General features: G+C 46.4%; 1 protein-coding gene across 3 annotated transcripts in view; it reads right to left on the bottom strand.

Annotated features, from left to right (window-relative positions):
* Window positions 1–2,032: 2,032 nt before the first annotated feature.
* The window catches only part of TXNRD3 (thioredoxin reductase 3), a 41,714-nt gene continuing 30,631 nt past the window's right edge, over window positions 2,033–13,115 (bottom strand). For all 3 annotated transcript variants that reach the window (XM_040994918.1, XM_040994921.1, XM_040994922.1), the window contains 3 exons: window positions 4,863–4,958; window positions 2,590–2,724; window positions 2,033–2,429 (listed from right to left, as the gene is read on the bottom strand). In XM_040994918.1, coding sequence (XP_040850852.1) covers window positions 2,367–2,429; window positions 2,590–2,724; window positions 4,863–4,958 — 294 coding nt within the window. In that variant the 3' untranslated portion in view covers window positions 2,033–2,366. The remainder of the gene's footprint in view (window positions 2,430–2,589; window positions 2,725–4,862; window positions 4,959–13,115) is intronic.

Below are 13,115 nucleotides of genomic sequence, written 5' to 3'. Positions count from 1 at the left end.
GAGGGCCTACCAGAAGACCAAGCCTCTTCAGCATTTGTTAACCTTATGGCCTAGAACAGGATACACTTTTGACTTGAAAGGAGTATGCTTTCTGGGGCCAGTGCCATGGTATTGCAGGTTAGGTCTCCACCTGCAGTACCTGCACCTCACATGGGCGCAGGTTTGAGTCCCAGTTGCTCCACTTTCCATCCAGCTCCCTGCTAATGGCCGAGGAAAGCAGCAGAGGACGGCCCACTCTGGCCCCTGTAGCCATTTGGAGGATGAATTTGTGGATGGAAGTCCTCTGTGTGTCTCTTCTTTCAAATAAAAATAAATCCAAGATAACCGAGAGAGAGAGAGAGAGAGAGAGAGAGAGGAACGAGTATGTTGTCTTATTGAACCCAGTCTTTACAAGTTCACTCGCTCAAGGCTACTACACACTGTACTTACTGTTCAGATCTCTGTCTTTTCTGATTGTGTGTGTGTGTGTGTGGTGTGTTTGAGCCATTGAATTATACAAGTCGACTAAAAGCTCCACCACAGCGGAGGATATCATTTCGTTCTTGAAGGTCTCTGTGTTATTAAGTGTATACAGACTTTCTCTTCCAGCTAAAACTCATCTCTCCCCATTATACAGGGGTCCTACCTAGCTCAGGAGAGTAACAAAGGGGCCCAGGGGTGGGGGTGGGAGAAACAGAGGAGGAAAAGAAAGGTGTGGGAGGGAGCCTGTGAGAGTACGTGCCGACTCTGCTGTCCTCGCAGACAACATTGGCCTCCTCAGCTGTCTGCAGCCGGGACCAGAGCTCCCCATCCTCCGGGTGGAGCCTTGCTTTGCAGCTGGGCCAGGGAGTGGCCAGTGAGTGGCCAGGGAGCCATGGCCACCTGCCTGTGGAACAGCTGGTTTCTCCCTCACTCTCCCACTGAGGTCCTGGCCTTGCACACCGCTTTCCCCATCAGAAACTTCGCCCGGGCTATGCCTGGGGTCAACTGGGGTTAACCCTTCTGAGCGCAAAGCACAAGTTCAAGGCTTTCAGGCTTTCTGCCTCATTTCCTTTGGAATTCTGGAAAATCTTGGATCTGTGTGGGCGACAGTGGTGCTCAGCAGTACAGCAGCCCCCAAGTTTTTGTGTCACCTCCAGCATCTTAGCCACTCTGAAAGCACCACTTGGACCCTCTGCCTATTGCTTTGAATCTCTGAAATCCATTCATCCCTTGCTGCTTGGCTCGAATCACTGCCTCCTTAATAAACTCCCCCAATCTCTCCATCCCCACTCACATCCAATCAATTCCCTGGTCCTCACTGTCACAGCCATCTCTACCTGGCCCGACCTCTTAGAGTCACTTTTCTATTTTTCTCTCCGCAGTAACAGAATCTTGTGCCACTGCTCTTGGGGCTGCAGCACCTGCTTCCAGGAGTACTGCTCGTTCACAGATGCTGTGGCCCTGCTGCCCACTGATTTAACCATCAAAACAAACAAAAACAGCTATGTCTAGAAAGTTGACATTGAACTATCCAAGCCTGTAGCACTGAGCTAAATGGTCAGGGTGTCGTTCAGGAGAGCGAGGGCCTCCGGATGCCTGCGCTGAGCTTCTGTGTAGCAGCCCCTCTAGGAAAACCGGACTGTTCACGGGACAGTACACGGGGCAGTACACCCTGAAATGACTGTAAAATCAAATGAGGCATCCTGAACCTGGCTGCCACTGAATGAATCGTAACTGGACACTTGACAAGGCCTTAGATCTCCCCTGAGACAGCAGCGAATACTTTTTAAAATATTAAGTTCTTTTAAGACTGACACGAGGAAGACATCTGTGTACTCTTGCTTGAACTACTGTTTGGTCTAGAGAGGACAGTGGCTTCCCAGGGCTCACCCTGAGGACACAGAGAAGAGAAGAGAAGAGGCAGGGCACGCACGCACAGGATTAACGGTGCCAAGGGAGCATGGGCCCACTGCAACCTGTACCCAGTTCTTTGTTCTCCACATTGCCATAGAGCCCACTCACCCACGTGCCTGGCCCACACACTGACAGCTGCTGCTTTATAGTCAGTTTCATAACAGAAAATATATTTTCATATAAACAGCATGGGATGAGGGTGACGATGCAAGGAATGAGAAAAGCGAACTTGGCTAACGGTGCACTCCGACCTGCAGGAGAATCGGCCATGGCTCGCCGGCAGCGGGTTCTGAGCCAGGGCGTCAAGGAAGCAGCGGCTCTGCTTCTCCAGGCAGCCAGGTGTGGGAGGTGCCACCTGCTGCTGTCCTGTCTCCTTGTCTTCCTTCTTACCTGGGCGCGGGGGAGGAGCCCCGAGTGAGGAGTGGATGGAGAGGGTGGCCCCTGTTGCCCGAGAGCGTGACAAGGATGACCGAGGAGCAGCAGGACTAGCCTCAGCAGCCCTTCTGAGTGATGTCCAGGCCCGAGGACTTGGTGATCTCCAGCGCTGTGAATACCTGTTTACCAGGAAGGAAGCCGGAGGAACGTTCGGTTAGACATCAGGGCTGCTGCCGGAGGACACTCAGAATATCTTGTCTTGGCTAAACATGAAAACACTCAAAGCACAGAATCTTCTGGACCTTACGCTCTCTCACAGTGTCCCCTCCTGGTTCCTACCTCCGCACACGTGGGGTGGATCCCAATGGTGTCATCCAGAAGCTGTTTCGTGAGCCCACACTTCATGGCAGCTGCAAATCCCTGGGTAATCTCACCAGCGTTGGGGCCAAGCACGTGAAATCCTATCACCCGATTCTATCACACAGGAACAAAGCACACAGGGTCCCAGGAGGTTAATGGTCTGACTTGGAATCTACTTGCCACAAGTTCACAGTGGAAACTGTCAAGAGTCTAGAACTCAGAGAAAACAACTCTCAGGTTGAACTGAGCCAGGAATGCTACTTGGGGGGGACGGAGCCGCTGTAACAATCTGCTAAATGAGCCAGTAAATGCACATCCAGAGTTAATTTGCACTCAAATTTACTAGAACAAGCAATTTACCCACTGCATGAAGGAGTTCATTAGTATGATGTAAATTTCCAAATTATGCTGAGATAGGGCTAAACAACAACATAACAAATCTGAATTAAAGTCCAACGCTGGAATAGTTCTGAGGTGTTAGGTTGTTCTGGCAATACAGAGACTGCCAGCCCAGGAAGCCCAGGACCTCATGCAGAGGCCAACGGGGGGCCAACGTGGTGCCGTGCGCCAGGACTGCCTGCTGCATGGATCTCAGTGACATCACCAGCAGACCCTCTCCACTCCCCTGAGACGGGAAGCAGGACTTTAGTTCATTTCCAAGGTGTCAGTGCATTTGAGGCTGTCCCTTCGTTGATAGCTTTGCATCAGACTCTGCTTCTGATTTTCAGGAGCGAAGGTGTACAACAGAAAGAGTACTGAAAAGGACTGCGATGGCCAATGCCAGCAGAAATCTTGGCCCACGCAAATTCTGCACAGAAAGCCACATTCAGAACAGCCAATGCCACACACATCCACCTGGCACACATGTGGCAGGCAGAGAGCACCCATGTTATGGGTGCCATGTGCAGTTCCCAAGACCTCACAGGGGGCTGCTCGCCCAGCTCATGCAGTCCTGCCTTCTGTATATAGCAAGCCGGAAGTGAGGAGCAGCCCAGAGAAAAGCAAGGACATTTGGTGAAAATCCCCACTGACCACTGAAAGGAAGGCACGCTGCTATGCTAGGGACACCACACAGCTTTGCCAGCAGGAAACTCAGGTTTCCATTCCGTAAGGACTAGGGTAAAACTCGGGAATGGATAGAGGGAGGCAAGCAGAGGCCAGAGGGTGTGAGCTGGGGTCCGGCTGGGAGCTGAAGGCAGCAGGAAGAGTAGGAAAGAAAGATGGGGAAAGAAGCGCTGGGATGGTGCCTCACAGTGACCTGCTTCTGGAGTGGCTCCACCAGCCAATCCCCAGGCCCTCTCATTTTCTTGGGGCCTGACAGCCTCTCCTTGTTCCTCTGGAAAGGCTGCCCACACCTGCCACAGTATCAGTTTCAGAGGACACATTCAGAAAGCATCAGAACGCAGCCAGACACCTGTGACACTGGCCCTCGGAAGATGCTGCATATCTGTCACCCTGCAGCATCTGGGTCACTGTGACCAGTGCCTCCTGTCACCGCAGTGGCCTGCACCCAGCTCCAGCCAGGGCAGAAGTCTTGAGGCTCTGAGTAGCTTCACCACGCCGGCTGTCGGCCTGTGACATGTGTCTCTGGTTGTACTTGAACTGAGAGTGCTGAGACAGGAGAGAATTACCCTAGAGAATGGCTGCGCTACTTAGTGAACCACATTCAGTGTCAGCTGCGCTGCTGAGGTCCACCTGTGTCCATGTCTTACCTCCCCAGCTCGATTCCCAAGAGTTTCACTTGGTGTGTCTCCTTGAAAAGGCGTGTGGCACACTAGTTTAGAATTAGCCAGCTATCAAGGCAGCCTGGAGGGAGCAGACATTCAGGGCAGTGATTACAATGCACAGGAGCGTCCGGGTGGGTTCAAGCCCCCGATCCACATCCAACTCCAGCTTTCTGCTCATGTGGGAGGCAGTGGTGATGGATCAGGTAATCAGATCCCTGCCACTCACATGGAAAAGCCAGACTAACTCCCGAGCTGCCTGCGTCAGCCTGGTCCAGCTCGGCTCTCATGGGCGTTGGGGGAAGTGAATCACCAGACAACTTCTAATGATGTGTTTGAAGATGGGACTGGCAAATCCCTTTAACAAACCATCCCTCTACAACCTGCAGACACAGTGACTGGCAAACGGTGTGAAGGAGCTTTGTCTTGCCCTTAAAGCTATCTTTAAGGAAATTATTAAAATCCAAACAAGGGAGAGTAAAAGCTACACTCAGCAATGACAGTATCTCAGCTCCCACGCATACATACATCGTCGAGTTTGTTGCAGATTATCTTGGCATAACAAGTATTGCTGTCCCTGCTGGCTACTGTCCATTCAAGAGGCCAGAACAAAGTGTGATACACCTGGAAGAGGAGATAAAGAGGCTGAATTAACACGGATGAAAGCCACCCCCGTGTTCTTTTTATCTGCCGTGAACAATCTCCGCACCATATGTCTGATGGGAGCTCGGAGGCCGCAGCCCCGGACACACCAGCTGCACCAAAGTGCTGACCTCTGCTTGGCTCAGCTGAAGCAAAACACAGACCAATAAGCAGAATTCGGTGTGGAGACATTTATGGAGTAGCACCAATCCACAGCCACACCCCAGGCTCTGTGTGGCCCAGACGGGGCCTTGCATAGCCTGGCCACCTGCCTACAGTCTTTACGTAAAGGGAATCTAGAGAGAAGAAACGACACAAGGTCGATCACTCAAAGAGCTGGAGCGTCATCTAGAGTTAGGAAGCAGGGATGACACCCTGTACATGTGTTTCTGTCCCCCAGGCCTCAGGCCTGCACCCTCAGTGACCCCTGGAGCCTCGGCAAGCGTGGCTCGGTGCTCAGAGAACCAGACGCGAGCTGGGCGCGCTCCTCCGGCCTGCCCAGGGCAGCCACCTTCTCCCTGTGTCGCTCCCTCAACCACTCCACCCAGACAGCTATGTTTGGTGACAGAAGAAATGGATTCGGAGCTATAATCCACAATAGAGAAATTCAAATTATTTAAAATCCCACTGAGAAACAGTAATTTTAAATGTGTAAAGTAAGGCATCGATGGTTACTCCATTTGCAGTACAAATAATTTTTTTTTCATTAAAAGGGTATAATACAGTTACTTGTAACAAAAGCAATTAAGATTTGACATACATTTAACACAAGAGAAAAAGTCTTTCACCTGTCTTAACAGAAATTCTTCATTCTTTGTGATTATTAAGAGCAGAAAATAGTTTCTTTACCTCATTCTGAAAAATACACCCCTAAGGCCGAAACAAAAAAATAATGGAGGGAACTCTGTGAGGTTTAGACACGGCCGGAACATTTATGGGCGTGTCCCGTCACCTCCCGCCTTAAATAAGGAGACGTGAGCACACACACGCCTTTCCGCATCTCCTTCACTCTCTTTAGTTTCATGAAATGTACTTTTGCCTTCTAGCACTTCCCAAATTTTGCTTGGAGGCTTGCACCCCTGTTTCAAAGTAGGCACAAGGCCCTGGATCCAACTTCGTTTTTCTGCTGAATCCCTATCTGCTTATTCCAACGTGCTTTAACGAGTCTTTTCACGCTGATATGGAATCCGTCCTCTGCCACGCGCTGATTCGTGTGAGCGTTTCAATCTGTTGGTTGGGGTTTCGTATTCTGTTCCACTCATCTTTTGCCCACCTGGATGCCACTGCAGCACACCTGAAATTACTACGACTATGTGCTACATTTTAGCATCTAATCAGGGCCTTTCTTCATTACACTCTTTATTCAGTCTTCCTAACAGTGCTTTGTGCTTTTTTTTTTTTTTTTAAGGTGCTTTAAATTAGTTTTGGAACTTGATTATGTGATCTCTGCTTCACTCGTTTCACTCTGCGCTTGGGTCACCATTGCAGCTTTTTGTTACCTGGTGTCACACTGCATCCCCGAAGAGGCGCGGGACTCTCGGCTGTCACTGGCCTGGGTTCTAGGTTTTCTCCGCCCACCTGTCTCTCTGGGAGACAAGCATCAGGATCTCATTCTCTTTGCTCCCCAGCCTGCTACGCTTTGAGCACCCACGTGCCAACCCCCATCTATGGCTACACTCTGAGCTGGCAAAGTCCCCACATAAGTTCAAAGGTTTGTGGGAAGATGAAGCTGTTCCCTCACGTCACGAGAGCCAAGGTGAACTCGGAAGGGCCCACTCGTGCTTACATCCAAGAGTTAAAAGCAGTTTTAAAAATGCTTACATGACATTTCATTAAAACCGATGACTTGTGTTTCAAAGAACAAACTCCAGAAAAGGACAAAAAATGGAAATCACCTTCTCTAAGGCACTCACGTGCAGAATACACATGCACAGGTTCAGAGCACCTCTAACTCAGAAACAAGACAAACGGCAAGTTAATCCAATTTTTAAAAGAGCAAATGATCTAAACAGACGGGTCTTCAAAGAAAATATGCAAATGTCTAGAAAGTACATGAAAGGAAGCTCAGTACTATCAGCCATTCAAGGATATGCATATTTTCTGATAGATGAACTCTGTAATGGAGACAAACACATCCGGAAGTGAAGAGATGTTGCAATAGGCAACTTGATTCCTGAGTAAAAGGAGGAGTCCTGGTGAAACAGTTCAATGCACATTAGATTATCTACCTCTGTCTACAACGTAATGATACACTCAGGACCAGAGTGCTAAACCTGTAACTGCTGTTAAAGGTCTGTACTACTGTAATAACAGGGGGCAAAACGGGGAGGGAAAGCAGGAATCCCTATACCTACAGAACTGTACCATGGAAAATAATAAACTTTTTTTTAATAAAAATAATTTGTAAAAAAGTGAAAAAGAAAACCTTCCAGGAGGCCCCCTTGGAAGCTGCTTTTGTTTGCCGAGGCCGCCCTGAGACACTGCAATAAACACGGCGGCTTAAATCAGACTGGAGGCTTGCAATGCCGAAGACAGGACTTTGAAATCGAAGCGACAACAGAGCTACACACACCCCCAGTGCTCTGAGAACAACCCCACCCCCAGCCTCTTCAACTCCTGGCTTTTTGGCTTTTCATAGCTACCCCATATTCTACTTTGTCGCACACCCTGGAGAAATGACAAAGTGCCCACGAGAGGCGTTGGACCCGAAGGCTCAGAGCCACATCATTCGTCATTACCAAATGGTGGAAACAGCTCAAATGCCCACCTGTTGTCCAAATTGCCAATAAATGAACATGGTACAGCCTACCCAAAGACAATAAGTGAAACCCACCCACAAGGCGAAGGAACCTTGAAGACATCACACCAAGAGATGGAAGTTGGTCCCAGAGGACCACAAACTGAATGATTCTGTCTATTTAAAATCGCCCTGATGGATCTGCAGAAACTGGAAATGCATTAGGGTCCTCAGAGTAGAGCCAAGGCTCAGGGGTATGGCAGGAAACAGGATGGAGAGAGGATTTCTCTGTGAGGGATCCAAATGTTCTTTGAACTACTGTGTTGGTTCCACAAGAGAACATACTAAATATACTAAGAATATGCTAAACCTCATTGGATAATATACTTTAAGTAATAAATTATATGGTATATGTAAGTCCCAAACTCAATAAAAGCTATTACTTAAAAAAAACCACACCAAGCTATTCACAGCAGTCACATAGTAAACTATGATTATCTTATTCTCATACACAATTTTCTATCCCCACTGGATTAAAGAATGTTTTGTTTGAGCACAGACCTGTCTGTTTATCAATCCTAACTTTATCCTATATTTCAATATTATTTCTTCTAGTCTATGAATAGGAAATGCCTTTTCAATTACTTAAGTCTTCTAAAATTTCTCAGCAATGTTTTGTAATTTACAGACTACATATCTTTCATCTCTTTTGGATAAATTTATTTCTAAGTATTTTATTGTTTTTGATGCTCCTATAAATGCAATTGTGTTTTCATTTAGGATAATTCATTGCAGATATGGACAACTGATTTTGTGTATTGATGTTATAGCCTCAACTTTGATGAATACATTTATTAGCTCTATTAAGGGTTCAATTGCGTCCTTTCCTCCCCAAGATTCATTTGCTGAAATACCTGATGGGAATAACTTCCAAATAGATTCCTTAAAGAGATAAACCCTTCTTGTTAGTACTCAGGTTATATGTAAATACACAAATTTCTTCAATTAAACAGTGGAGACCAGAAGATATCTTTTAAAAGACTTCTTTCTTTATTTGAAGGGGAGAGAGAGAGACAAATTGAGCATGATGCCTCAAGTGGCCAGGGGTGGTTCAGACCTATGCCAGGAACCCAGGTCTCCCACATGGGTGGCAGGGGCCCAGGACGAGGGCGGACATCTCCTGCCTCCCCGTGCACATTAGCTAGCAGCTGGATGAGAAGCCGAACAACTGGGACTCAAACTGCCACTCCAACATGGCCTATTGCCCTCACAGTAGCAGCTTAGTTTGCCGGGCCTGATGCTGGCTCCAAGATGGGCAGATTTGGTAAAAACAAAACAAAAACTGAATCCATTTACACACTGTGTAAAGAAACTCACTGTAGGTACAAAAACACAAATTTACAAATGTGAAAATTAAAAAGACAGAAACGCTATTCCATGCAAATAGTAACAAAGATTACACACATGGCAAGTGGGAGAGAAAATGATATTCATGGAAACAGTAACACAAAGGAAGGGAGTATATTTGGGGCTCAATTTCTTCATTCGTATTCAGGGCTTTTTTGGTACAGCACCATTTTTTTTTATTTCCTTCTTTTCCTTTTCTGCTTATATTTAGTTATTTCTCAGTGGTTACCTTGGGGATTACAATTAACATCCTCAACTTGTGGAATCTAAGCACTAATTTAGTTTTTGTCCCTTTTCCTTTATATAATCTTATTGTCACAGATTACAACTCTATATATAATTTTCAAGACAGCCTCAGAAAGTCCACAGAAAATGTGTATTTTGTAAAAAGGCTATGAAGAAACCTTAACTTTTTCTGCAAAATTTCAAAATAAACGTAATTATATTTTTTCATGAACTCTTTAAGGCTCCCTTGTGCACTCATTAGAATATTTATAATTACTGTTTTAATTCCTACTGCCTTTTAAACTACTTAGGAAAAAGAAAGTTACAAAGCAAAATGAAAGAATGATAAAACTGGTTTTCCCGTTTACCTGTGCCACTGCCTGACGCAGCGCCAGCTCCTTTACACGCATGTCAGTCACCCTTGAGTGCCTTTCATATTAAGCTGCAGCCTTTTCGGTACTTCTTTGAGGCATCAATTACCTTGGCTTCTGTTTTTCAGGAGATGTAATTCTACAGAGAGTTCTTGGTTGATAATTTTTCTTTCCAGGCTTTAAACATACCCTTAGCTTTCTGGTCTCCATAATTTGTGATACAGAGGTGACCGTTCGATCTTACTGGAGATACCTTGTGTGTAAGGAGTTACTTCTCTCTTTCAGAACTTTATCTCCGAGTTTGAACGGTTTGACTGTAACGTGTACTGGTGTGAATCTCTCGGAATTCATCCTGTGTAATGTTGTGAGAGCAGGCGGGCATGTGGGTTCACACCTTTCATCACATCCGGAAAGTTTGGGCCACTAATTCTCCCAACCTTTTCCTGCCCCTCACTTCCTGCAATGTGATGCGGTGCCCGCAGTGCTTGCGCTTCTCTGTGCCACAAACACCGCTTAGGCGCTCTCCACTTCTCGTAATTCCTTTTTCCCCTCTGCTTTTCAGATTGGATAGTTTCAACGGACTCCAAATTCATTGCTTCTCTTTCAACCCGCACCAATCTGATTCTGAATCCCCCTAGTAAAAATTTCAGTTAGTTCTTAAACCATTTTGGCTTCAGAATTTCTATGTGGTTGCTTTTCCTCATTTCTCCACTGATGTTCTTTATTCAGACATCATTTTCCCATGTTCTTTATTTCTTTCCCATAATTTTTCCTTTAGATATTTTAGATTTAACGTATATGACCAAAAACTCTCTGGACTCCATGGGGGATAATTTTTCTCAAATTTTCTTCCTATTAATGTGCTTTCCTCTTCTTTTTACACTGCTAACAAAATCACCTGCATCATCCCCAACTCATGGTTGAATTTCTAGCCCTGACCCGCGGGTTGTGGGGAGGAGGTAAAACAGGGATTTCAGATATCACCAGGATGAGGTCATACTAGAGCCGGCGAGCTCCTAACCCAACGTCACCGCTGTCATAAAAAGAGGCCTTTGTGAGTTTCCCTTCTGGTGGTAGAGGCTGACACTGACCGTCCTGTGTCCTTGAAAAGGGTGAGGCCAGCCCGAGTCTTCACCCATTGTGGACAAATGGCTTTCTCAGTCTGGATTCCTAAAGATCAATACCTTAAGGAGGGCATGTTTGTGACAATCAATCAACATTAACTTATCTCACAATAAGTATGTTGTACTAGTCTTTTAGATACAGCTGTCCCTTACAACCAGAGACAAATTTTCTTCTGTTATATTTTAGAATTCTGTTTCTATACTAGTAGATTTTTCCACCAAAGAGTAGCAGATATATTTCTGTTGGATCATCCCTGCACATCATCTTCCTTGACTTTCTTTTCCCACATATAATTATCTAAACCTTTTCTATGTAATATTTCTGAGATTAGATGAATTTTCTAATCAGGTGATAAAATGTTTCTGGTTCGCAATTTGTCCTTAACAATGTGTGTCAGCAAAATTCTCCTGCTTTTTTCTTCTATGAAATAGGGAGAAAATCTGAACTTCAGACCTAGAAATCTCACGCTTTTCTTCCTCCACCACTTCATCTCCCACACTGTTCCATCAGATACAAAACTACTGCACCACAGAAGAACACACTGCATATGTTTATCTATTTCTGCTGGAGAATATTCTCTCTGATGCCACGGGTATGTTGATTAATTCGGTTTTTTTTCCCACCTAGCATAATAGAGAGCAAGCAAAGGAAACGAGAAACACAGCGATCGCGCCAAGTGCAGAACGTGGTGAGACTTTGGGACAAACCAAGTACCTGAGTGTGACAAAGAGTTGCAAGCATGAGTATCAGGAGCAACCTGCTTAAGAAGCACGAATGCTCTAATGACACAGTCTGTGTCTTACAGCAAACACAAGCTAGTGTCAGGAGAGAATTCCAAGAGCGGAGGTGCCATGCTGGCTTCGTCTAAGACAGGACGCTGGATAAAGTGATGAGCGGACCGGAGAGGGCAAAGCTTTCACAGTAGTACTGACAAGAGATAATGGTGGATTGGAACAGGATGGCGACAGCAGAAATGAAATAAATACATGGATTTGAGACACATTCTGAAGGAGAACCACAAGGGCTTCCTGGTGATTAATGAATTGCTGGGGACAAACAGGCAAAGGGTGACTTTCTTCCTTAAAAGATTTATTTACTGGGCCCGGCGCGGTGGCGCAAGTGGTTAAAGGTCCTCGCCTTGCACGCCCGGGATCCCATATGGGCACTGGTTCTAATCCCAGCAGCCCCGCTTCCCTTCCAGCTCCCTGCCTGTGGCCTGGGAAAGCAGTCGAGGGCGGCCCAAGGCTTTGGGACCCTGCACCCGCGTGGGAGACCCGGAAGAGGCTCCTGGCTTCGGATCGGCATAGTATCAGCCCGTTGTGCTCACTTGGGGAGTGAATCATCGGACGGAAGATCTTCCTCTCTGTCTCTCCTCTCTGTATATCCGCCTTTCCAATGAAAAAATAATAAAAATAAATCTTAAAAAAAAAATTTTAAAAAAGATTTATTTATTTATTTATTTATTGGAAAGTCAGATCCACAGAAACATTTTCCATCTGCTGGCCCACTCCCCAAGTGGCCACAATGGTCAGAGCTGAGTCAATCCAAAGCCAGGAGGCAGGAGCCTCTTCTGGGTCTCCCACATGGGTGCCAGGGTCCCAAGGCTTTGGGTTGTCCCCCACTTCCCTCCCAGGCCACAAGCAGGAAGTTGGAAGGGAAGTGGAGTAGCCAGGACACAAACCTGTTCCCCATAAAGGATCCCAGTGTGTGCAAGGCCAGGACTTTAGCCACTAGGCTACAGCACCAGGTCCAGGATGACTTTCAAGTATCTATACACATGGTTTATATCTGCCAGTAAACCGAGGATTTCATTAGATGTCTAAAGGGATTTTCATTAGGTCAGGTTAGTACCTTGATTTTAAATACTTGGAAATTCTAAATTGAGTCAAGCCATCAGATGAATGCATTAGCACTGACTTGCTTTGGGCCCCTGTGATTTTATGCCAGGAGGACTACAGGTACCTCTGGATCTGATAACATGCAGTTATATAAAATTTGTTCTTGGGCCTGGTGTGGTAGTCTAGTAGCTAAAGTCTTCACCTTGCATGCACCGGGATCCCATATGGGCGCCGGTTCTAATCCCGACACCCCACTTCCCATCCAGCTCCCTGCTTGTGGCCTGGGAAAGCAGTGGAGGACAGCTCAAAGCCGTGGGACACTGCTCCCATGTAAACTCTGCCTTTCAAATAAAATTGTTTTAATCTTCTTTAAGCTTTTACAAATATTAATAAGTAGGACAAAGACCTCAAAGAAACTCATGGACCTGGAGACTTT

The sequence above is a fragment of the Ochotona curzoniae genome, unplaced genomic scaffold, assembly GCF_017591425.1.
Source record: "Ochotona curzoniae isolate NIBS_2020 unplaced genomic scaffold, NIBS_Ocur_1.0 contig_908, whole genome shotgun sequence".
In the NCBI taxonomy this organism is placed as follows: domain Eukaryota; kingdom Metazoa; phylum Chordata; class Mammalia; order Lagomorpha; family Ochotonidae; genus Ochotona; species Ochotona curzoniae.
This window is presented reverse-complemented; position numbering and strand designations above follow the sequence as displayed.